Here is a 26,889-nt window from a genome sequence, read left to right as displayed (position 1 = left end):
ATTGATTGAGTAGAGCCACTGTTTGAGGGCTTTCTCCTGGAATGTTTAACTTTATATGAGGGTAAATGTTTAGTGAGTGACTTCAAAGCAAATTGTTTGTCAAAGGAGGTTGTGTCCCAAAGTGGAGGGACTCGAGCCTGCAGCTCCTGCTGTGTCCAGCTTCACTGCTCCGGGCTCTAATTAGAATTCCTCAGATGCCACGTGTGTAACTGATAGGAATTAGTTCTGTTGTCCTCCCCAAATTAACAATGAAATCACAAAGACTCTTGAATACATCCATATACATGGATGATACAGTGTAGAGAGTTCACTGGTACCCTCAAAGCCATCTGTGAGTTGTACACTGTGATAATGAGATGGAGATGGATTAGTGTTGGCAGAAGCTTCCATTGCACTTGCCCTCCTGTTTATCATTCATGAGTAAAGGGACATCTCTGTGAATGTACCAAATTAAAGGGTCACAGATTTACAATATCTGAAATATTTCTCTCCAGGGGCTGGAAAAAGGCTAAAAGGTACATTTGAGGTCAGAATTTCAACTCTGAAACTTAATAGTTTGCTGTCTGGCAGTACTGTCGCAATCTCGTATGGTTGATATTACTCTATGATATAGATATTACCATAAAACCAGAGATTTAGCGGCCTATGTTTTTGCACTGATTTTCAATTGTTGGCAGACAGTACTTGCCTCAACAAAGATTGAAGTTGCATTCTTTACTTCCTCATATTTAGTTGTGGAACATTTATGGTGGCTTTATTTGAATCAAGCCAAATGTCAAAACAACTTCTGCTTTTCATCCTAAGATATCTCTTATTTGCACGTTGACTAATGTGTTATAAATGCCTCTTCCATTTTATTACAAGAACTGCTGCAGCAAATCTTTTTGTGTCCTCGGCACTTTAAGCACACATAGGGGACACTAGATGGCGCCACATGTGTCAACGCAGTGTTGGTATTTTGCACAGTATAATCCTAAAAGATCTGTCATAACATGGCATATACTTAATATGTTGACATAATACAAGTCATGCTTGTACACACTGAAGGAAAGCCATTTCAGATCAGCTGAAATGGCTGCTCTTTTATTTTCATAAAAGTGCTAAATCGTGAAAAATCATAACACAATTTCAAAGTGCAATGCAAACATGTCGAGCTCCTGTAGATTATTATTAAAATTACAAGGCCTCATACCTTTTATGAAGGGGACTTTAGATTAAGTCACCAATGTGAAGAGCTGAAAGCCACTAAAATATATATACAGTATATTTGTATAAGGCATGTTGTGCAGCTATGTTGATCACATTATTTTCTGAGTTGTTTAGCCGAGTGACTCAGTTACAGCATTATGGGGGATTTCTACTTGTAGGAACCAGTATTATGATAGTATTGCAAAGTGATGTGTGAGATATAATCCTGTTTAAAAAAAAAAGAAGAGGTGTATTTCTGTGTTAAAGACGCTCGAAGTGGTCCTCTGTACACATGTGAATTATTGGTTTACAGTATAGTGAGAAAACCCGCCCTGTGAAGAAATACTCCTTAAACAACGTTCAAAACAGACTCCTAATGGTTTTCGTGAAGATGATGGTGATTAATGATGATGATGATGATGATGATGATAGCTGCAGGGCGCCTTCATCGTCCATGTACTTTGTGCAGTTTCAGTCGGCTCAACAGACCTCGCTTCTACGTGTGTTGGAGGACAGGAATGTGGCAGCAGGGGAGAATGATAGGAGTCTTAGGACGGGGCTGCAGGGTCGGTTCCGGCTTGTTTAGGTGTGTGTGTGTGCGTGTATGCGTGCGTGTGTGTGTGTGTGTGTGTGTGTATACTGTAGGTGGGGTGTTGAGGCAGTCACACGCCGCCTGTAGAAGCTGCAGGGCCTCTAGCGCCAGACGTTAGTACTGGTCTGCGTGTTCACTCCTCCTCTCGGATCCACAGCGCGAGCATCGCAGTGTCTCGGCAGGAACACGGTGTTGCGTGCTGACCGGCGCCCGGAGCTCCGCAGACCCCTCTCCGTCTCCCCCGGGCACTCACGGGACTACGTCGACGAGTCGTCTCCTTGTTTCTTTCTTATATCTGGGCTCCACTCCTCGCTCCGGTCTCTCTCGCTGCAGGGCCTCTTCAGTTTACTGGTTTTGGGGGGGGGGGGGGGGAGAATAAAAAGTGGGTGTTTGCTGCTCACTGGTGTTCCGGCGGCGGCGGCGGCGAAGTGTCCTCGATGGCAGGCTGGAAGGACGGCTCGGTGCAGGAGAAGTATCGGCTGGTCGTGGTCGGAGGCGGCGGGGTCGGGAAATCTGCCCTGACCATCCAGTTTATCCAGGTCAGTAGCGCGCGCCCGTCCCTTGAATTAAGCCCCGTGGCCGTGATTTGATTAGCCCAGAACACGGCGCAAGAACCGGGGAGGCCGGACACGGGAACCCCGTCCGCGGCTACCGGGGGTCTGCTTTCTTTACTTCTTTACCGAGGCCTGCAACTATTTACCGAGGGGCTGGTGGGAGATGTTGGGGAGAGGTGGCGAGGCTTATTGTGTGAATTAAACGAGGAAGGAAGGCTGTCACTTTAACTCGACCAGAGCCGAGAGCTCCACTTCCACTTTGCAGTCCACAGACGCTAGTCGGAAGAGAAAGCTCTTGTTTTTATGAACTTGCTGAAAAGTACAGCAGCTTATTTGGAGCCTCTGTTAAGATGGACTCTGTGATGACCTCTCAGGAGTTTCGGGTGGAGGTGTCAAAGCTGAGGCAGAGAAAAGTTGCACACAACTCACTGTCCCTGTAAAAATATCATTTGAGTACTGATGTCCCCACAGAGAGCATATGTACTTCTGAATTGTTTTCTTCTTCTTCTTTTTAGAGCCACTAAGCTGTTCCAAATGTCAATAGAAATATGTGGACTAGACAGAAGATCTGTCAGAGTTGAAGGAATGAGCAACAGCAGCACACTGTCCATTGAAAGATGATTAACTTTTATGTTCACAAGTAGACTTTCACCAAGGCAAGCTGCCGGTTCACCTCATTCAAAGCACTTCCAGCAACTGAAGGCAACCTAGTACACTAATGTAAATATTCTTAGACATTAAATGTCGTCATCCTTTTTACGGCAGCCTACTTCATAACGCGTCTGTGTCTCATAGAGCAGACATGTACCAGTTACCTCCTCGATCCCTGGTTGCATTCCAGAACAATGCACTTACCCTGCCTTGCTTTGACCTTCCAGGCTTTCATAACAGTCATTTAAGCAAAGGCCCTGGAAAACACAGACACACACACACACACACACACACACTAAGATGACAAACGTTGCCCTTTGCCTTGTGTGTTTCCCCCTCGTGTCAGTGTGTTACTGATCAGACTGCAGGCAGCTGCATGTCTCCACACTGTCAGACAATAGTGGGCTGGCACACGCTTTAGAGGGGGGGGGGGTGGTGGTGAAATGTGTGTGTGTGTTGGGGGAGTTGGGTCTAATGAGGGTTCAAAAAGCTCATTAACTGCATACCAAGTAAAAAGGGATCGGATTGCTGTTGCACAGTTTTGTGCCATAGCCTACTGACCTGAAGTCAGTCATAACTCTAATAATTTAATTGGGAAGTTCCTCATTTGTAGTGTTAACCACATTCTTTACAAATAAAGTAATACATATATATATATATATATGTTTATATATCGAAGATCGTACTTTATGGATTTTTGTGGATTTCTCAGTGTATTGAGATGGTGTTACACGCTAATAACCAAGGCTACACGAAGGGGTCTCCTGTCAAATTAATGGGCCGCCACAACAATGTTCCACTGATTCCAAATCCCACTATTAAATGACCGAAAGCACATTATTTCTACCAGGTGGGTGAGTTCAACACAAGAACATATCATCAAGCTGTCTTCATTGGGCTCTTGCAATACATTTAATCTGGGAGGTAAACAGTAAAGTACCAGGGTGTACCGTCATTCTTTTTAACATCAACTTTGTGTGGATTCAGTGTGACCCCCCCCAGTTAATTTCCTGGCATACAGCGTGCCGTGAAAGTGAGAGCGATTGAGATCTTGACTGCAACATGCATCCTCTCAGAAGTTTCTCGAGGTTGCCTGCCAAAGGAAAAGACCTAACAGCTGATTGTGAAGTAGCGGCTTTCCCAAGAACTATGTGAGGTGTTGAGGAGGTGGGGGGTTTGAGTCAGTCTGGGTGGGTTAACGGTCATGGACCATGTGGAATTTGGCCCTCCACCAAAAGGAAGTCCCTCTCCTGCAGCTTTTAGGACCTTCTAGTTTTGTATGGAAAAACATGACCTGCTTCCTGAATTACCCGTGCTACGTGCCATGTGTCCGTGGTATTCCTGACAGGGTGTTAGATTCAGTGTTATGAATTATTACAGATTTTTTTTTTTACAGTTGTTATCAAATTGAACACATTTGACCATTTACACCAGGCTCAGTGAGACGGCGCTACCACAAGTGACATAAGTCTCTTTATAACCACCAAACCTTTTTTTAAACTCTTGGTTGGTTTGCTTCTGAGAAATGCTTTTGCAAAACTTTTTCTTCAAACAGTATTTGCATTCTAATGGATCCGGTTTCCATGAAATCCATGATGTACAAACATTATTGAATGATTTGACTACATGTGAGACAATTTATCAATTGATAGCCTGTCATCAAGTAGGTAAGGAGTTATTGTTGTCTGTGGGCTAGCAAACATAGGCTATTGAGGTAGTTTTGTAACCAGTCTACTTTACTTTCTCAGTATGATTTCATATGGGAGAGGGGCTCCGACAGTTTGAATATCCAGAGGGGTCTTTGTGTGGCATCATGAGTTATTAGTTGTTGTGCGCATGAATGCCTGTGTGGGTGAAAGGTGTTTCAATCATGTTTCATTTGAAAATGTTCAAAACCGGAGCCAATAACTCAACTAAGATCCTGAGTTTTGGCACGAACATCAACATTACTTTTTGACTATCAAAACTTAACTAAAAGCAGCCCTAGAGAGATGTTGGCTATAAAAAGTTAGGATTTATACCAGGAAATATGTGATCAAATTATTAAAGGCTATGAATTGATTCATGCCAACTTTTGACAGTTTTTTAAACTCAATGCTTTGGGGCACATTTAGGCATTTCTGAGAAGTACTGAGCTTCAAACCCCAGTGCTAATCACGAGGGTGCTGAGCAGAGAGTCTGAGACGACTACTGTGTGCTGGAGCAGGGATTTCAGGCAGCACTAACAGTGGCCGGTCCCTGGGTGCTGCTGGCCCCCCGAATGCCAAGCAGTTGACTCAAGCCGAGATAGCATTGTGACGACATAACATTGAGTCATCTGACAAAAGTTGAACAGTGTGTTTTTTTTATTTTTATGTGACGATTGGAAGGGAGCGCGCGTGCTCACATGCTTGCTAATATTAGAGTGGTGGTGGCCCTGACCACTGAGGGATTCATGCACGAGAGCACAGAATCATGGCTGATCAAGTCAAGACAGATTAATTGAGGATTGTTGTGGATCTCAGCTGGATTTACAGCACATAGGGGACCCCTCTCTTTCTCTCTCTCATACTCCTACTCCATTTTCCACATATCTCACATATTTTTGGATTACTTAAGATATGAGGTAATTCAGGAGGAATGTTGCCATAGGTAATAATTCAATAGAATAAACATGGATTTGAAGTGCAGCTTTTCTTGGGCATGTTGAGGCAAGGTGGGGTAGTAATGGTAGTGTTGAATGTGGTGAGCGCCGTTTCATGTGAATTTCTCAGAAACAGCCACAGGTGGTTAGACAAAGTGTTTGCAGCGACGCTTTTGTGCGCGCGTGTGTGTTTGGGATTTAGTTTAGAAGTGTAGTTGTGTGTAACGGCATACATGACATACTCTTAACCGGCGCTCCTTCATCCCCTCTAAGGGTGTTAATATCTTTTCTTTGTAATGGAAGATTGAACCATATGACTGTAAGCTCTGTTGTACTGTTGGGTTGCAGCTGTGCCTGTTGGGGCAGGTGATGAGAGGGCATTGTTTGTTTAGCTATGTGGCAGAGTCACCTGTTGATTTCTCACAGAGCAGTATTAGGGGCTAATAAGCCTTTCATTGGTTTTCACAACATGAATTCTAACCAGAAAATACAACAAAATAAATGTATATATATATATATATATATAAATAAAAATAACCAAAATAAATATATATATATAATATATATATATATTTATTTTGGTTATTTATATATATAATATATATAAATAACCAAAATAAATATTTAAAGACGCAGCACCATGTCACCTTGAGGAAAAAAAGCAAACTTCTCTAAATTGCGGGCAGTGACTGTTACACAGAATAGCAAACAATTCCTTTAGACTGTTTTTGTGAATGATTTCACAGTCACTTTTCTTATGAATCATCCATCCGGTTGGCAACATCAGCATGCTCAAAAATGAAAGAAAAGACTTGTTTTCCATATGTTTCAGCATCCAGTGTGTGTGTCATAGTCATAGAAAAGCAAAACACTCTTCGTCATTTGATGATAAATGGTTGTCATTTAAAAAAAAAAGATTCAATTTAGTAAAGAAGCTGGTGATACACTCGCATTCATATCCGTTTCATGTTGGTGTGCTCCATTGAAATCCGATGACATGCCCATGACATGTAAAACAATAGCCAGCTTGCTTTGAGCACAGCGCCACACAGTCGTCTCCGCCTTACTTCCCCCTCACCACCACAACTAGTTACCTCCATTTTATATAATTTTTCCTTTTTGGTTTCCTTATAAAAAATGTATGTTACAACTTAAGCTGTGTATAGATTGAGAAGAGACGTGTTTATGTTTAATATGGCTTCCTGGAACTCATTGCCAATGTGTTCAGAAGGGTTCTAGAATCTGTTTAATGAGTGTAAAGCTTTTGCTTTCATAGACCCATTGTTCTCATCTTTATATCAAAACGCGATCAGATGTGCCCGGGTTCGTGAGCGTGGTCGGATAATGTGCACTGACTCATTAAAATCCACCTCAAATGCAGGTTTATTCTGCTGCTCTGCGGGGATGAGAAAACATTTCCTTTCACATATTGGCCTTAACTGTCCATCTTTTATTCTCCGCTATGTTCCCTCTATGACCGTCTTTCTCTTTTTCAGATGTCACCATGCAAGTGTACATACTTAATTAAATGTCGATACTTGTCAGACCTCAGTGAACGTCCAAGTCCAGCCAGATATAGCCTATCATAAGTATATTTCTACGGTTCACGGTTTTGTGTGACCAATCGGTTATGAATTCAGCAGGCCTTGTGGTTGGTGACTATGTAGAGCTCAAGCAACAGAGGTTGTGTTTATTGAGCATACATAAACCTTCACAAGATGATGTTTCCTTTGTTAGTCTATTGTGTGGTCAGGGTTCTGCAGTGTGTGGAAGTTGGCGTATTATAGGGCCAATAGTAAGCCTGTTTCCTTTTTACGGATGGTTGAAGGGCGTAAAGTTGGCGATATTGTCTCTTTGCCAAAGCAAAATACAGCCACATTTACTTCACATTTCCCATGATTATGTATTGTTCCCAGTTGGGGTATCCTAATGTTTTTAGTGACCGAGTAGCTCCCGTTATAGTGTTTATATTGCTGGGTAAGCAAAATGTTTTTCCTCCAGACTTTGATGACTTTCAGACCAAAACATACACGTGTGCATAAGCAATATCAAAATATAATGTGCAGATTGCCATGAAATATACTGAGCACATTCTCGCTCCCCAGAGGAAGAACCATTTCAATTTGACATTTGTATGTTTCTTTTTTGTTTTGCCAACCTCAGGCAAAAAAGGCCATCCTCTGACACACAATACCATACACTGTTATGGGCAGGCTTGTGTGAAAGGTACATTCACGCCTACAGATAATTAGATACTAATCAGAAATAATTAAATGTCCAATCGGTATATTCTTTGTGCGATTCAACACTTTTGAATAGTGACATGTGATGAACATCATCTTTGATTTGGCTTGTTTGAATAGATAGATAAATACAATTCCGTTGCTGAGGTTATTTGCTTGAATCTGGCAAAACGCCATGCAGCACGCCATAGGAATGTTCATGCCAAAGGAATGTTCATGCCACAAGAAGTTGGGATCTGTAAAGACACTCCCAACCATCTGGGAACGCTCTAGAGACTGGCAGGTCATCCCTCTTCGCTCCAAGCTAATGAGAAACTAATGACTATCCAGGGAGGGAGACTGCTCTTCATTAGCAATAGCATTAACATACAATAAAGACGGTAATACAACATGAGGCACAAGTGGATTATAGTTTATTTTGTATGTATGTACCAGTGTTTTATCATCATGCTCACAGTAGAAAGGATCCATTGTCATACAGAAGAACTAACAAGAGTAGATGTATTGTTTCACAAATCACTTCACACAAACATTTTACCTTCCCTTTATGTCAGTTTTTTCTTTTTTTTAGTGGCCGTAAAACACATGTTTACTAAAGTTGGTGTGGATCCATACACACACACACACACACATACCAATACAGATAAAAACAATAGATACCACTCAGCTTCTTTGTGAGTGTGCTTCCTCATTCCGCATACGTCTTCTATATGTCTGTTTGATATGCGTTTGTGAAAAATGAGTTCTCTATTTTGTATTTTCCAAAATAAGTCTTCTCACTTGTCATGCCATTTTTGTTGTTGTGAAGAATGAATTACGTTACATTACACAATAGTTTCCTTGTTCAGTAAAAGGAGAACTTTATCTCTGACTTGTGGCCTTTAGAGGGTTCGTTATCTGACAGGACAGAACTTATGACGCCCTCCTCAAGCCAAGAGAAATGTCGGTGATTATTAGAATCGGTCCGTCCAGAGCTATTATAATTTCTAAAGCTCTTATCGAAAGGTTGTCTTTGAGGATGATGAGATATAAATATAAGATGCATGTGTGTACGTGATGCTCTCTCAAGTAAACCACTTTCGTGAAGCATCTTCTGTTTCTCATAAAGCCGAGCTGTTAGCTGGAGGCGAAGGTGTGACCCAGAATGTTGCCCACCACATTACAGATCTGAGATCAGACGATGATTTGAGCCACTCCTATCTCTGCTGCAGCAACCACGAAGAAGATAATGCTCATGAATACTGTAGAATCGGCATGTATGTACAAGTCACAGTCAGGAACGATCAGAGAGCAGAGAGTGATTATCTGTGTGGGATGATAGTTATCTAATATGCATTCTTGAGGCTGTGAATCAACTTGTCAGTGGATGCAGATAATACGTATCCATTGTGTTTTAGCTTTGTTTTGCACACCAAATTGCTGAAATGTTCTCACGTGTTGTCGGATAATAATCCATTTGAATGGGTGTTCGGGTACACTGCTCACCCTCACAGGAAGGAGGCGATGACTGTATCTGAATGATTACTAATATAACCGCCGAGAATGGTACCCTGCAGTAATTTGCAGATTCTAAAGAGAACTTAAGTCTGACGAAAGAAATCTGCATTGGAGAATGAAGATGTCCTATAGGTACTAATTACCTACAGGCTCTCTCTCTTGGGTTTATTGAATAAAATACTTCCTCTGTACACAAATGATTTCTAAAAGCTGGTTCTGATACTGCAGAGTTTAACACAATAAACAGCAGCATGTGTCTTTGCATTTTCAAGATAACATTGAGTGTTGAAAGGTGGCATCGGATGTCTGTTCATATTATAATCTTGTTGACTTCTTTGTTAATCAGATGGTTGAACGAACCAGGTCTCTTTTGACCCCTTTTCTTAATGAGATGACCTGAATAGATGTTCGTGAAATAGAATTACGAACATTTTTATTTTGTCACTCTTTTGAGTCTGTACTTTATTGAGCATAATTTATACCCCTGTGAACTTAATTTCTCGTGATGGTTGCCAGAAAATATTGTCAAAGAAACAAATAAGAAAGTATTATATTTGAATAGAGATCGACTTGTTTGATCAGAGAAGCTTCTGTTTCGACTTCTCTGACTATCTCAAATTCAGCTCAAAGCAACGTTTCCTCTTTATATATTTATGTTGTTTACATGGAGAACCCTGAGGGACCCATCTCCCATCTAATCCCCACGTTGTCCCACTGATCCGTGGACAGTTGTATTGGATCTTGGTAGAAGAGTTCAGATTGATCAGATGGATGTCAAGATATATTTTCTGTATGATTGTATTGCAGTTTATTTTCAGATCATATTTTTGGTGGCTATTAGCTTGTCATTGTTTAAAGGTTGTCAATATTTTTTTCAGGAGGCGTGTTTGTGTGTAGTATGTTGGTGGTATTATTAGTTTATACCACTTTCCTTTTGTAATATTTATTTATATAAATGGTCTTAAGAATTTAATTGAACAATTACATTAAGTTTGTTTCTTATGTTAATGGCCAACACATAAAATATTGAGTTGCTGTTTTCTAGAAAATTATCTTTTGTAACAACTTTTCACAGGCTGCTTTTCAATTCTAAATATTATATATTCAATCCCATACATGTGTAAAATGCAGTAGGTTTTGATCATTAATATCATGTATTTTGCCACATACATTTTTTTTTATGATATAAGAAGTAGAACCATTGTTATTGCTTAATGTTAACTCCTTGTAACATTGCCCTCTGGATAAAACAAAAATAACCATATTCACCTGTGGTATCCCTTGTTGCTTTCCGGTCACTGCCCCTCAGATAGTCAGACAGAGAGGGCAGTCGGTTCCTCTGTGTTGTTTTTTGGCTATTGTTCAGTATTCACACATCTGTCTGTTTCAGAATAACTGGCCACAGTATCAGGTCTCGCATCTCAGTCGTATAACAACAACTCTGGCTGTGGGAAACTGACATGCTGCTTACTTGAGCAACCCACTTCCACCACCTTCTAACATTACAATTTCATGTCCAACTTTCATTATGACAAGCTTATATTTATTCAACATACTGCTACTGTGTATTTAATATATGGTGTTTATCTTTAGTGGCACTTCTTTCTGAACATGGTCTGCGCCGTTATTTGAAGCGCTGCTGCTTCCTGTAACGTGCCACATGCAGAAGAGGCATTTTTCACGCAGCTTAGTTGATGGAACACAATGAATGGTTCTTTTGAGACGACTATGTTTGTCTCTGATGCCGGGCCCTGAGCTGCCTGCCAGGCAGCTGGTGGACATTTGGCACATCTCATGCAGACACCGTCCAGAGGCCCACGGGGCACCTGCTGTCCATCAGGGGGAGGTGAGGCATGGAATGAGACAGCCCCTCGACAGGTGACAGTACGGCACGACGCGCTGGCCAAAAGTACGGATGGCCAAAGGGGACTGGTGTCCTCCTCTCAGTCTCTGTCCCACTGATCAGAGCACAGATCATAATCAGAGGGGATGTGCAGTAAGCATCAGGTACACAAGTAGATGCATTGAGCAATATCTGAGCTCGGTTGAGTCAGCGACGCGGCTGTTGTGTGACTGTTATACGGATCTAACTCGTGCAGCAAATGTGACACTGTTTTCAGCACCAGTTGGTGTCAGCGAGTCCCGATGCAGACTTGTGCATTGGCACACGCCAACAGCTGCCTAAAAAGTGTGTTTAGTAAGTCCAACCAAAACATTGTCATCTCACAGACGTCTCGAGATGCTAGTTCAAGCATGTAGAGCTCAGGCTTCTGTGCTCACAGAAGACACTCGCCTTGTTGATGAGCTTTTATTAAAAAAAAGTTAAATCTAATAGCTAGTCAGTTGACGTGTCCTGCATCTGCATTAATTAATGTATTTTTTAGTTAAGCTCTGAATATTCCCCCATCTGTATTTGCCTTCATTAAAAAAAAAAAAATACATCATTTTCTTTGCCCAAATAAAATGACTTTTGATGAATGTGGCCTGGCAGGCAGGGTGGAAGCGTCGGAGCCTCGGAGGGATAAAGATGTGTCCATTAGGCGTGGTTTATGGGGAGTTGCCTGCTCCAGTAATAACATTTCTGCTGCCTGTGTTGCAGGATCTGCCGGCCTAAAAGCACACAGCAGTGATTCTGCTGTGTGTCTGACATGATGCCAGTTAGTGGCCCCATTTCCTTTGACATATCACTCCATGCTAAGAATTATAGTCTGCAGCAGAGTACACTGGTGCAGAAAGCCACACTCGGCAGTTGTACCCGAGGAGAGAGGGGAGTTGGAGGTGAAGATGAATAAATTTCTGCAGGTGCTGTGTACGGTTCAGTCTTTTTAGAAGTGTTTTGGAGCTACTTGATCATTTAAAAGTAGGTAGCAGTAGACATTTTTATTTTATCTGGTCAGCCAAATCTTTTCCTTCTCCGAGAGTTCTTCATTTTGAGCTCTGGATCAGCATCCCATTATTCAGTCGGTCATACGGTTTTCTGGGAAACCGTAGACTACAGACTGTGAGCCACACTTCGTTGAGTGACTTTGAATGGGGTTTTGAAAGTCCCACAGTAGTTTCTCTGTCCACACAGCCACTGCAGTAGCTGGTGTCCTCTCACTGAGCCGCCACAGTAAAGCTTTGTTCATGTGAGCATGTGCAGTTCGACTTCTGCTGCAAGACGAGCAGGGGAAGAAGAATGAAACGAAAACATAACGCAAACACTGTAGTCTGAGACCACTGAGTCTCAGTATAACACGGCATACTTTATGGTCTCAGCCAGAATGACGATGAGCTCTATTGGGTGACATGTTGTGCTTTTTGTTTTTTTGCTGTATTTTATTTATATTATAATCCTCACTCCCTGACTACAGGCACTTCACTGTCACATTACTCGCTGTTCTGTCACTGCCTTGCTTCATTTCTTCTCACATTCTACTCCACTTAATATGTGGTGATTTTGATACAGTGTCACATGGGCCAAAGTTTTCCCACTTCCACAAAATCAAGCATTGATGAGGATTCACCAGAGCAAAATGCAGTCAGATGGGAACCACCATGTCCTTTTAGAGAGTAATTCTTATCAAAATATGTCTTTATTTTCTGTCTCTCCCAGCAAAGCAAGGAAGGGCCATAAATAAAATGTCGTTGATAACCCACCAATGGCTGGTCTTAGGGTGGGCTTAATACAGGGAAGGGGAACATTAGTGCTGTCACACGATCAGCTAGAACAATAAGGGCGGTTCACACAGTTCTCCCTCTTTGTGTTGTTCTGCTGAATCAGTTTGTGGGCTTCTAAAGTCGTTGCACAGGTCTCCACTTACACTTCAACAAAGTGTTCTTATGGAACGGAGATAAAGAAATTGTTTGTAGTGTGACCACGAAGAGCCAAACAGGCGGCTTTGAGCCAAGTGATCGGGTGGAAAAAGGTCTTTAAAGGGCACCTCTTTGATTCTGCCCCTTTTGTGTGGGTTCAAAAGTGTTCAGAGTCCAGCACACATTGATATTTAGCAGGGCGATTGAAGTCTTAATGTCAGAGAGGTTAGAAGTGAGCCCGGGGGTTCACGGGTGGGACATTTAGTCTCTGCTTTATTCTCTGCATGAGTGCTCTCCCAACTTGGTGCTAGCTGGACCGTAACTTATTTTTTATTGTGAAACACCAGTATGTCCAAGTCCTACAGAGTTGTGCTTGATTAATGGCAACGAATGAAAATGCTGATTCTATTTAATATATTTATATATATAGAGAGAGATATATAAGTTTGGATATTACTAGTATCTTTAACAATGACATTTCAATTTACAACAACATCACAGGGAATATGGCAATACATTACAAACCCTTAAAGTTTGAAAGTGAAAACATATGGTAAATATAGCATACATATGAAATTCTATATCTAAATTGTAACTGCATTAAAAAACTGCATGCATGCAAATCCATTGTTAGTACAGTAGGTCAAACCAGGGAGCAGCACTACAACATCTAATGTATGACATTTGCTGGAGCTTATCCAAATAGTCAATCGATTAACAATAAACAGAAAATATGTCTCATGATTTTTAATTGTTTGTCAGATTTACTGATCATGGATATGATCATCAGCTGCAGCGTAAACGGTCACAATGGACAGTTTAGGCAATAGGTTTAACTTTCACCTTTTAAAATCTTACTGATTCTCAGCAATAAACAAAAAACACATTGTGGAAGTGGGTGGGCCACCTGGAAGCCCAAAAGACCAAAGACAACAGAATTAGCCTTCACTTATTGGCAAGACTCTTTGAGTGGATTATTCATAATCTTTTGACAATTTGGACCTTGTTTTTGAAGTTTTGACCATGATTTGTGTTTCTTATAATTCAAATTGATTGTTCCCTCAACTTAAGAGCAGCAGGGTCTGTGTTTCCTGTCAGGTAATAGTCCTGGATGGATTTGAGAGTTATGCCAATGGTTGGTCTTGTGGGGCAGCGTTTCAGTAGTCATTTAAGGACAAGGGAATGATTGAAGGGACAAGCTATTGATCTGTTCCGCATTAGGAGGAAGAGAGCTTGTCGGAGTGATGTGAGTCGGTTCATTTAATTCGGCATCAAGCCAAGGTTCAGTGCTACACCCAGACTGCATCTTTTGTGAACATTCACTGAATGCGTTATCACTGTAGATGTTGAATGTGCGATACGAGCGCGCAGCTTTACAGCAGACTCTTGAAAATGGCGAGTGGCAATTAAAATGATTTGTTATTTTCGAGTAATTGTCTGCAGCAATATGTACAGTCTCAAAGCGTTCCCAGCTTCAACAGAATACTCCCCGGTGGCCCTTTAAGGCGGTGGACACATTGTGTGCGCTCTTTCGCTCCGCGTGTATTAGGTATTGAATCGGTGACCTTTCTGGTTTGTATGAGCTCATGGGAAAAGTGGGTGTTTCCACAGGAAGTGCCTTTCCCTCCCCCTCTTCTCTCTCTCTCTCCCTCTCCATGTTGCCTACAGTCTCCCTCCCCCTCAAACCTTTCATTCTCTTTATTCCCACTATTTCTCACTTCAAGTACTCAACAAAACAATGCTCCTCACACAATTTCCTGTGCCACTTGTATAAAACCCTGTGAAACATGGAAATAGCAGCGATGATGGAGAAGGACGGGCGGTGTAAAAATGCAAAGGAATTGGTCCTCACTTCCATCTGTTTAACATTAAACCCTTTTGGTGGCTATTTGATCACCGACAGCTGCCCCCTGTGCAACCCAAGGGGCTCGGTGAAGGTGAAACCTCTGTTAGTTTGGGGACAGGAAGTGAGCCAAATGTCTCTTTTCTTAAACAATGCTCCTTGCTGCACTGCTTTGCTGTGGTGCTTCGGTAATCAAGAAAGAGAGTTATCCTGAAAGGTTACAGTGTAAAAGTACATTGTATACGATATGTATTGAGAAAAACGTATCTAGTCACTTATCTAGTCAATTAAATGAACCATATCAGTTAAATGTCAGAGGGAAACCATGAAAAGAAAGACGGGCATGAATATGTATTCCACTTTACATCTTTGAATTTATTAGCACGTATAAAATATGAGTTGGCGTGTAATGATAATTCAGAAATGGATCATCACAAACCGTCACATTCCACTGCTGAGTAGCTCAAATGTGACCTGGCAGGCAGCAGACGTTAGTGTCCTTCATTGAAATTGCTGCACTTGGCTGTGGCTCAATGAACATGTTTCACCTGTCAGCTGGAGACCCCCCACCACACACATACACACACACACACACACACACACACACACACACACACACACACGCACACCACACACACACATAACATTGCCTCTTGTAGTGGCCACTCCAATCAAGCTTCTTGGTACTGATGTCTCAATTTGTATTTCTCTGTCCTCGGGTTATCGGGTACTCAAGTTGAGTAATGTTCGATGCCGGCACTTTGTCAAAATATGATAAGATCTGGGTTTCTTCCACAATTCCCAATGGGAAAAAAATCTTTTTCTTTATATATATATGTAGATATATATAATCTCCATTTTTCTTTAATTAAAGAGAAACTGCATTTAATGAATTTTTAGTCAAGGTCTGTGAATTCTCATTGGACATCAGGCCATATGAGGAAAGTAATTAACTGAACCGTGTTGATGACTATTCATTTAAGCTCAGCATTTCCTCTAATTATGACTATCTTGGAGGTACGCCCTCAGGTTTTCCCTCATTTCTTTAGGTGCTGTGTGTTTTTGTTAATTAATTGGCTGAGTTTTTTCCCCTTTTTTTTGGTGTAGTGGAAATCTCTTTTCTTTCCCCGTCGGTGCTGAATCTGTGGTTGTGCTGTGTATCGGTAATGATGCTATAATGGTTAACACTAACAGTCAAAGCGGCGGCTCTAACCAAACAAGTAGGATAACAGACAGAGATGGAAAGGGATCTATATTTAGTTTTTGTAAAGCTGTTTTTGTGGAGAGGAAGTGGGTGCATAGTGCAAGCATGATGTTGATTACACGCCTACACGTATCACCCCTTCTTGCTTTCCTTGAGGCCGGCAACTGGCAGCCAGACGTCTCGTCTGAAGAGCAGTCGGCTAAAAAGAAACCTGAGAAGGTGCTTCAAACTATTCTATGAATATATTAGAATTATGAAACACTACCAGTTGGACCACTTACAGCATTTTATACTTAAACACACAATGATTTGATGCTATTTTTGTGGTTTATTTTGCGACAATTTGTCCAATTCTAGTATATATCTAGTACGGTTCAGTTTTTATTAAGTATTCGTCGATTGTCGATCCACAGGGAGTCTATCAACAGACAATTTTAAATCGTGTCATTTAAGCTGTTTTATGGCTTCAGCCTCTCAAATGTGATGATTTGCTGCTTTTCTTTATATTACATAATTGTCAATTAAATTGGATTGGATCCTGGAACGTTGTTTGGACAGACTTGTTTGAAGACATGAAATTGGACTAATGATTACTTCAGATACTGGAATGTTTAACTGATAATGGGATGTTCAACTGATACTTGGATGTTTAACTGATAATGGGATGTTTAACTGAAAAAAAATCACTATTTGCAGCCCTACCGTCTCGACTCTTTCTTTGCCTTTCTTCTTTGTGGGGTTATGTCGCTCCATCTGTTTTTCACAAAGCATCCAGAGAAAGAACCGCCTGGCACAAAGACTCATCCACCGGCTTCATGCTGAAACCGGGCCTCTAGTGTGTTGCCGGTGCAAGCGTGCATGTGCAGTGTTTGGGTGGAGGGCCGAGATGTATGGCTGGAATGTTGGAGGCGAACTGAGTGACAGCTTTGGACTTTGGCGGGGGAACAAGTCGTCTGTGACATCACCTCCACCCTCAGGCTCGTCCTGGCCAGTTGCCTGCTGCAGAGGTGGAGTTTCCTTCCTGGTGAGCTGACCGGGACTGAGTGTCAGCTCACCACCCACCTTGCCACCAACATCTAGCAATTGTGCTTCTTTGTACTGTGTGCTTATCCAACCATTTTCTTTTAGCAGAGGAGAAATACCAAGGGTGTCAGTTAACCTGGATTTACAGCTCACAAATGCACACGGCCCCCGGTGGTGGTCATGTCAGCACAAGCCTAACGATTGCTTCAGTGAGGCTTGAGTTTTTGTTCTTGCTCTATGCAGTAAACACTAATTTAGCTCAGCTTTGCAAAGTTGCTGCAGAACACTCCTGCTGTAGATGCCTCAACTGTATGGTGTAGAGTGCACTTAGATAATGGTTATGAGAAGAGGGCTTTTATTAGTGAATCTTTTAAGATCTAGTGCACACAGGCTACTGTGGACCATCTGTGTATTGGACTGTGTGTGTGCGTAAACTACACTCACACTTTAAGAACTGAGCTGTTGACCCCACTGAGTGTCAGCCGTCTCCTTATGACAGCTGCCCAATGTTTTTCAAAGAAATATGTCTCGGAATCCGTCTGCCCCTCAGTACCTGTACACTGAAGTAACTGCTTGTCTTGTCAATATGTTGGATACCATCTGAGATTTCTTACTTTGTTATATCAACATGATACTGGAATTAGTGAATATAATAACAAGAGATTTTATTTCAACGTTTCTGGATATTTTCATAGACGAAACAATGGAACTAAGAATTTTCTAATAAAAATAATCAATAGTTGCAGTACATTAAGAGTATAGACATTTCCCTAAACCTTTGTTTTGTTACACGTAACGGCATGCGACAACTAAATTCAGCCCTGGACCACCAGGCAGGAGGCGTCAGACCCAGCCAGGTCCAATGGACCCTATGAGAGGTGAAGTCACAAAGACTCCGGGGAGGAAGCAGAGTTAGTCATGTGCAATGGAGAGAGAGAAGAGGAGAGAGGAGCTCAGTGGCTGGACCAGGGCAAACCTGATTCAGCCCTAACTATAAGCACTATTAAAGAGGAAAGTCTTAAGTCTACTCTTAAATGAGGTGAATATGTCTGCCTCACGGACTGAAAGTGGAAGCTGGTGCCATAAAATAAATGTCTGACTTAACAAAAGCAGCCGTACAACAACTATGCCGCAGGAAAATTGAATAAAATGGGCATTGTTTTGACACTCAACCCTGACTTTCAGAGGTTTGATACCACGCCCTAGTTGCAGGTTGTGGATGCAGTAGTAACTTGTGGTTGCTATTGCTCCCCGAGAACTTGGAGCAGCTCTACTTGACTCATAGAGCATGATTCACTGTGTTACATCTGGTGAAGTCATGGACTAATATAAGGATTTATATATATTACTGGACATGACTCAGACTGGCTTATGTCACATAGTTATTGCTAGTCCTCCTGAGTCATGTTGCACTCCCTCACCCAGCCCGTTGCCCTGTTAGTGCTGGCTCTGGTGCTGCTGGCACTGCATAACAACCTCATCTATCACGGGAAACGGCTCTGAGAGAATCAGCTCAGCCAGAACAGGGCGCAAGGCAGCCACACTACCCTTGCATGTGGGAGGGAGGAGAGGAATAGCCGGAGGAGTGTGGCGCTCAATGCGGCTGCCCGAGGTTGACAGAATAGGAATAAGAGGTTGACGGGAAGCTGAGGTCACGTGCTGAAGCAACGGCTGGGAGAGTGGTGGTACGGGTGGTGGGAGGGACGAGAAACACAAGCAGCTTCTCTTCCTTCTCTCTCTTTCTGTCTGGTCGTCTGAAGGCACACTGACAGTGCAGTGCAGCTTGTTCTTGGACACACAGTAATACTGATGAATTATTGAACCATGAGGAGTGGATAACACAGGAGAGTGAGATTACCTGCATTTGCTGCAACAACAGGGAGTTGCAGGGGAGAAGTGTGTGTGTGTGTGTGTGTGTGTGCGTGTGTGTGTGCGCAAGAGACAATGAGTTGGAATCACAAACATTAACAGATCCAAATTAGAGAATGAAGCTATGACTGATATTGATATCTGAGAGTTTAAAACATCTGAAGACAATATATCAGCTCATGACATAAACACACAACATAAACATTGTCGATCTCACGAATGTGGTTATTTGGACCAAGATATAGTATGCACTGAGTAGGAGTTATGTAATGTGATGGTGATACAACTGCATCAGTTTATCACTCAAGTTATTGATTACCCTGTGTGTACCAGAAAATTATTGGTTCTACCTTCTCAAATATTAGGATTTTCCTTTGCCATACATGATAGGAAATACATTTGTTATAATATATATATATATGTATATATATTAGGGCTGTGAAACGATTACAAATGTTAATCAAATTAATCACAGGTCTCTGTGGATTAATCATGATTAATCACATATTACAGATATTCTAGGTATATTTTTGTGAGAACATAAAGATTTATGACAAAAGACGGATATATACATTTATACACAGGGGTGCACAATGCACATAACTTTATATATGAGATAGAGAGAGAAAAAAATCTATATGAGAGAGAGAAAAAAGTATTTTCTGACAAAACAAATAGTCATTAAAATGATAGGTACAATAATCAATAATGTAAGTAATTGTCATTTGCAACCGTGATGACAGAGAGTCTAAATGACCTCAACTATATTTACAATGTGTTTGTACTATATCTACTTATAACAGCCAACATTGTATAAGTCCATACTGAAGATGTCTCCATTCTAAGATAAACTCAGCTAATTGTTTTGGGCATCCAGATTCATCAGCGTGTCTCTAATCGTAATTAAGGTCGTTATTTACCTGCTTCTTCTCTTTACCGGATCTATATCTGGGTTTTCAGTTCTCGTGACCGTTCCTTGTTTTATTGTGTTGGTTTGACATTCCCCGAGCTCTCCCCTCAGCTGTCCCCACTTAACTAGTCCCCGAGCAGAGCGGGAACTACAAAACATGGCAAAAATGTAAAAAATGCACGACTCCTCCTCTGCCCGGCTCACTGCCCTCTGGCCCCACCCTTCCATTTTAGGTTACTAGGAGACCAGATAGTGGCCCCAGAATGAAAGCATCAAAGCCTTCAGGAGTGAGTGGTGTTTTTTTTGCAACTGAAGAAATGTCTACTAAATGTGTTATTGGCACAAAAAACAGCCTAGCTGTCCCGGTACTGGTTGTTGTGTGAGGGGATATTGACATGACGATTGATGTGCAAGTGTCTACAGACAGTGTGTTTACCTCCTGTCTGCAGTACGGTTATAAAGGTAGAAGTCATTACGGCCGAGTGGCTGTTCTCATATCCATCATTATGAAGCCAGCTGATTTGAAATCTCTGTTTCTCAAATCCATGGTACATCCTCACTCTAAACAAGATTTCAGTGTAATGTGTTGGCGCACAAAGTGGAAAATGTCTTCTGAGCTGCAAAAAAACGAATTGTGGATAGTGGTGAAACAGCTCCAGGAACACCTCCCAAAACCCTTCTTGTTGCCTCTTTAACTATAAGTGGCAGTGTTAGACGAAAGTCTCAGTTTGATTGCCTTTTGCACGGGCCAGTGTTGCTTAATTTCCTGTCAGTATCGAACAGTGAAGCATGTTGGCGTCTTGCACCCCCACTGCAAAGATCCGTTTATCGTGAATACTGTACACAGCTGGTGTGTGGTTGGCCATGAGCTCGTGTCTCAATCTGACATAATGTTTAGTCTCCACACATATTCAGTGTCCTCTCTTTTGTCTTCTTCTTTCTCTCCTGCAGTCATACTTTGTCACCGACTATGACCCCACAATTGAAGACTCTTATACCAAGCAGTGTGTGATTGACGAAAGGGCGGCCAGGCTCGACAGTAAGTGCACTCTGCTGAAAAAACATGACAAGAATACACACAGACACACAAACACACACACACACAAAGACTACACGCGTAGTCTATTTGTAGGTTTGTAACAAATTGTACTTGATGATTTGATGGCGAAAGTCTATTTTGCTGTGTGTGTGTGTGTGTGTGTGTGTGCGCGTCCTCCCTCTAGTCCTCGACACGGCTGGACAGGAAGAGTTTGGAGCCATGAGAGAACAATACATGAGGACAGGGGAGGGCTTCCTGCTCGTCTTCTCAGTCACTGACAGAGGAAGGTGAGTGACAGTTCTCGTCATGTGCAAACTCACAGCTACGAGTGCACTTCTGTCTTTCTCTCTTTCCGTTTGCTCATCTCTGTTTACTGTTCACGACTCCACCCTCTCTTTCACTCCTCTCTGACTCTCTGCTAATACATTTAAACACTTAACGTTATGTATGGAGGACTCAAAATGACTTAAGTATAAATAAATAAATAAATGATGCATGAATAAATACAAGAATAAATAAATAAATGCTTAAATAAATGTATAAATAAATAAATAAATACAAGAATAAATGTATAAATACAGAAATAAATACAGAAATTAATAAATATAAGTTATAACTCAACAGGACATCATTAAATAAATGTATTTCTACATTTCTGTATTTCTTCATTTATTTATATCTCTATTTATGTGTCCACACGTATTTCTTCATTTATTTATGTGTGACATTTACGTGTCCGTATATTCAAATGAGCTGGGCGGTCCGAACCTCATTGTTGAACAGGATTGGTCAAGTCGGAGAGCAAGACAGAAGCAATCGATCCCTAGCACTTGGATCTGTAGACGAACAGCGTTTATTATGCATTCTTGTCTGTACATTCTAAATACTACAGTTGTTGAGTCACGGAATGTAATTTAAGGATGTTTTCAGCCGAGAAGTTAGTAGTTTAAGCATCAAATCTGTGGTCGGTTTATCGAGATTCAGCCTAATAAGGATATGCGACGGAGATTTGAGGTCCTGCTCGCGGGACCAGTGAGCTCCGGGCGCTCAGCGCGCTGTGTGGCCGCCGAGAGAAGCCTGATCTCGGCAGGACTTTTTGAAATGCTCCGCTGGCTCTGACGTCTCCGTAGCGGCTAAACATAAGATATAATTAGGTTTTGGAGGATCTAAAGAGCACAACGAGTTCATTATTTACTAAAAGATAACGTTACGTCAATTTGACTGAGGGTTAAGATTCATAATTTCATATTGTAGCGACCCTGGGTCAGGAAAGCTACGAGACGTTGTATATTTATTATCGTTTATTCGTAGCCTACGCCAAACAACAGTGGACACCGCAACACATTCTACTCCACTGTAAAGTATTTTACAGTGAATAATTGGAGTAAATCCATGAGCAAGAACAGTTGATGTGGTGACGTTACAAGACCAGAAAGACCGTCCTGCGTCCTCGAGAGTCTGGACTCCCAAAACCAGACTCCCAAGACCAGATTCCAAAGACCAGACTCCAAAAGAACACAAGTCTGTACTCAGTGTTCTTGGAATTGATAAACAGCTGAAGTCAAAAAGCTGTCTAGGCTAAATTCTGCTAACGGTGAGCTGAGCGAGTCAACTTCAGCATCATGTGCCAGGCAGAAGTAGTAGAGCACAACACACCAGGTGCATTTCACTCCTGTGACCAATCATGCTTTAGACAGAGGTTCGGACCGCCCAGCTCATTTGAATATACGGACACGTAAATGTCACACATAAATAAATGAAGAAATACGTGTGGACACATAAATAGAGAAATAAATAAATGAAGAAATACAGAAATGCAGAAATATATTTATTTAATGATGTCTTGTTGATTTATAACTTATTTATTCATTCCTGTATTTATTTATACATTTATTTAAGCATTTATTTATTTATTTATACATTTATTTATTTATTTATACATTTATTTAAGCATTTATTTATTCATTTATACATTTATTTAAGCATTTATTTATTTATTCTTGTATTTATTCATGCATTCATTTATTTATTTATTTATACTTTAGTCATTTTAAGTCCTCCATAGCTGTGCAGCTAAAAGCATTTCAAACTTTATGTTATACTTTCTTTGAAACACTAAAGACACCAAATATGTCGGGTTTAATTTTGGGGAAATGTACTGTATATAAAAAGATGCACAATATATCTAGAATATTCCCACATATTTTGCAGTAATGATGCAATCATACTGTAAAGCAGTCTTGGGTTATCTTTCATATAATATAAACATCATTTAGCATCCCTAAAGAGGATGAATGGGCCAATACGCAATGTACACAAAATAATACTGTCAAACGCTGATGAACTTAAGACAATTGAAGAGTAAACACTGAGACTGTCATCAAAATAAAGTGTTGATCAAAATTGCGCTTACCTGCAATCAAACTACCAATAGAAGCGTCTACTTAGAGATAATAACTGTGAATGTAAATACATTAAATTACCTTGTAAGGAGAAACGCAAGCCAATAATTGTTAAAAGAAAATCGGGGTTGATGTCATTGAAATCTTAAAAATTCGATATTCCAGAGATTGGAGTGATGACATCTGATGTCACCTAGTTTTATGACACATATAGTATCTGCTGTTAAACCCCATCCTCCCCGCAGTGCAGTGGGCTGCGTTGCCCTGCCCTCAACCCACAACCCCCTTCCAATGTTTATGTCGTAAACGGTTTTTTCCTTCCTCCATTTATATTAGTCAAGTCTTTCCAGATTTACGATGTGCTCACCGAGCTGTCTGCGGGCCCGCGGCTGGAATGCCATCCTGGGTTTGTTGTTGCATTCTGCCTCTTCACCCCCTCCCAGATTAACATCTCCATTTGCTCACGTCCTTTATGTTCTAGTCTGTGGGACCACGGTCAGTTCAGACAACCACCTTTTATGTATCTGTAATAGTGTGGCTGATCCTTCTTTTTGCTGATGTGTTCAGCCCTAGAGTTTCATCCACAGCGGCAGCGACTTCGCGTGTGTGCTTATCATTCAGCTACATTACAATGTCGGGCACGAGGGCATTTTTATATAAATGTATGCATCTACACATTAAAAAACATTATATAACCTGTTCATGTCGAAAACCTCACATAGCACCATGTAACATGTTTTACAGCTTTGAAGAAATCTACAAATTCCAAAGACAAATTCTCAGAGTGAAAGACCGAGATGAATTCCCGATGATCCTTGTAGGAAACAAAGCCGATCTGGAACAACAGAGACAAGTAAGTCCAACAGATTGCAGATATTTGAACCCACTGACTGACACACATTCGCCCTGTTTGATCATCTGAAGAGACGATATCAACTGGAGGATTAACATTAGCATATTTAAAAGTGGAAGCAAGCGTTGCAGCTGCAGCTTGCTGCCAAGATACAGCCGGAGTGAAAGAATACAAGTGACTCTGTAAACATGGTGGTGTCAGGAGGGGAGGATGGATGGAGTGAAAAGGAGTGTGATGAAATGATGAATTCTTTGCCTGATGGTGCACAGCCTCTCATCACGTCCTGCAGTGAGTCCACACCACCCCCTTATGGTGAACACACGCCTTACAGGCACATTTGCTTCAACTCTACTCCACTGCTTCATCTGTGCATGTCTAAAGATAACATGACATTCAGGTTTCAGCCCATCATTATTCTCTCCTTCCTTTTGCCTCAGGTAACCCAGGAGGAGGGCCAGCAGCTGGCCAGACAACTGAAGGTCACATATATGGAGGCTTCAGCCAAAATTCGTATGAACGTAGACCAGGCTTTCCACGAGCTGGTTAAAGTAATCAGGTCGGTGATTTATAAATGCAACTTTGACATTTTGTTCTTTCAGTGGCTCACATTTGCAAACGCAAGAAAGATGAACATCCGGAGCGCTGTTAGTAATGCAGAATACAATGGGGCCTTACAGTGACCATGAATTACAACCCGCCCAGTAACTAAAGACATGGGAACCCCCCAAAAAGTAATGATAAAAGATACATATTTAAAAATCACATAATGAGCAGTTTTTAATAACAAACATCTTAATGTTTTTTTTATTAAGAGCTTAATAAATATTTTTTTCTTTACTCCTCGCCCACTGAGATAGAGCTAAAAGATCAAAACATCGCTGACAGAAATCTCAGTGAAAATAAACAAAACCTTTCTAGATTTGTTTGAATACTCACTTTCTGTCATTTGTGTTTTCAAACCAAAGAAAAACAGAGATCACCAGTTCAGTGTATCATGACAGCTTTACTCTCACCCAACTCCCCAGGAAATTCCAAGAGCAGGAATGTCCACCTTCGCCCGAACCTACAAGAAAAGAGAAAGACAAGAGTGGCTGCCATTGTGTGATCGTCTGAGGCGGCCTGACCACTGTCACTCATGCAGCTGCTCTACCGCCCCGCCCACTCTGCATAACATCACATCCTTAGTGGATGACTGACCGCTGCCTTCTCCTCGTGCATGACTTCAGACAGCCTTTTCTGAGATACTTTGACCAGGAAGTGCTGTCCCCAGGACATCACTATGGACAACTGACAATGCCAAATTTTAACACCACTCTACCTTCAGCTGTAATCTAATTCACACGAGAAAATCCCAACACTAAACATTGCCTTCCGAATCAGCCTGACAAATTAATGTTTTGTACTCTGAAGGACTTCTCTTGCCTTGTAGTGACATTTGTACTTGCTACCGAGATTGAATGAAAACTATATATCTAGAATGTTAATGCGTTTCTTTAGTTTCCAGCGTGACCAGAGAAAAGAGATTATTTTATGAAGTTTTGTGTATGTCGTGCCATATCCACCTTTTACTCCCATGTGCTAATCTGCTACTGTACATATGTGTCATTTGTTGTGATTTTCAAAGTGTACTTCTAATGATCTATTAAATCACCACAGTACAGTGTCTGAGGTTGAGTTTGGTTTTAATTATATGAAAGTGAATATATAAATATATATATGTGTATATATATAGATATATAAAGATATATTTATCTATATATATATATATATGTATATATAGAGAGAGATATATCTATATATAGATATATATAGAGATAAGTATGTATATAAATATAAAGCCTAGACAGCCCTTAAAGCTACAATGATAGAACGTTCTGGCATTTTGCAGTGGATTCCTCTTTGTCTGTGGTTTTAGGCTTTCATCTCAACCACGAAGCATCTACTGTATTTGATTTGTTTCCTCAAAAGTCTTATAGATTGAAGCTTTCTTATCCAATGCCATCTCCTCAATGTACCTGCAAGTAGCAAATGTATCTGAAATTCTTTTTTCCTCGAAGGTGGCGGTTCAGTCGAAATTGGACATCAGATTTTCTCAGAAGCAGTAGATGAATTTCTTGGTAGCACATTGTATAACCTTTGACAACTAACATGATTTCAGATCAAAAACACTGTACGCTCTATATTCAACTCTTTAAATTTGTTGCAAATCAAGAAGCTTTCAGAGCTCAGTTCAGATCATTCCAATGTAATGAATCTCCTCTGTCAAACATTTAGTCTACGATTCAGATCAAAGAATTGTTCTGTCATTCCAATAACACGGTTGCAATGTATTTGTTTTGTGTCCCTTGATTATTCCGTTACATAACTTTTCCCCCCCAATGATCTTTCGCTTGGAAAACCAGGACAAGTGGAAGCGTTGAGATGCACGTGGTAAAACAGTCGGTCTCCAATGGGACTTGAACTCAACCGGACCCGCCACCTATGGAGCTTTCCCCCCCCACACACACAACACACTTGTGTACTTCTGTTTGGGCATATCAATGAAGTGCTGCAGTTTGTTTTTCATACCATCATCCTGTGATATAAACAACAAGAACATCAGA

The 26,889-nt window shown here is 41.1% G+C and overlaps 1 protein-coding gene across 1 annotated transcript; it reads left to right on the top strand.

The window, feature by feature from the left end:
• The first annotated feature begins 1,879 nt into the window (after positions 1-1,879).
• On the top strand, positions 1,880-26,887 carry rras2 (RAS related 2). The gene is made up of 6 exons (XM_056413217.1): positions 1,880-2,319; positions 20,944-21,031; positions 21,216-21,318; positions 24,178-24,286; positions 24,724-24,842; positions 25,312-26,887. Exons 1-6 carry the CDS (start codon positions 2,218-2,220, stop codon positions 25,397-25,399), a joined length of 609 nt encoding a protein of 202 aa, XP_056269192.1. The 5' UTR covers positions 1,880-2,217; the 3' UTR covers positions 25,400-26,887.
• Positions 26,888-26,889: the final 2 nt, after the last annotated feature.

The sequence above is a fragment of the Pseudoliparis swirei genome, chromosome 4, assembly GCF_029220125.1.
Source record: "Pseudoliparis swirei isolate HS2019 ecotype Mariana Trench chromosome 4, NWPU_hadal_v1, whole genome shotgun sequence".
In the NCBI taxonomy this organism is placed as follows: domain Eukaryota; kingdom Metazoa; phylum Chordata; class Actinopteri; order Perciformes; family Liparidae; genus Pseudoliparis; species Pseudoliparis swirei.
The sequence above is the reverse complement of the archived record's forward strand: the minus strand, read 5'-3'. Positions and strand labels throughout refer to the sequence as shown.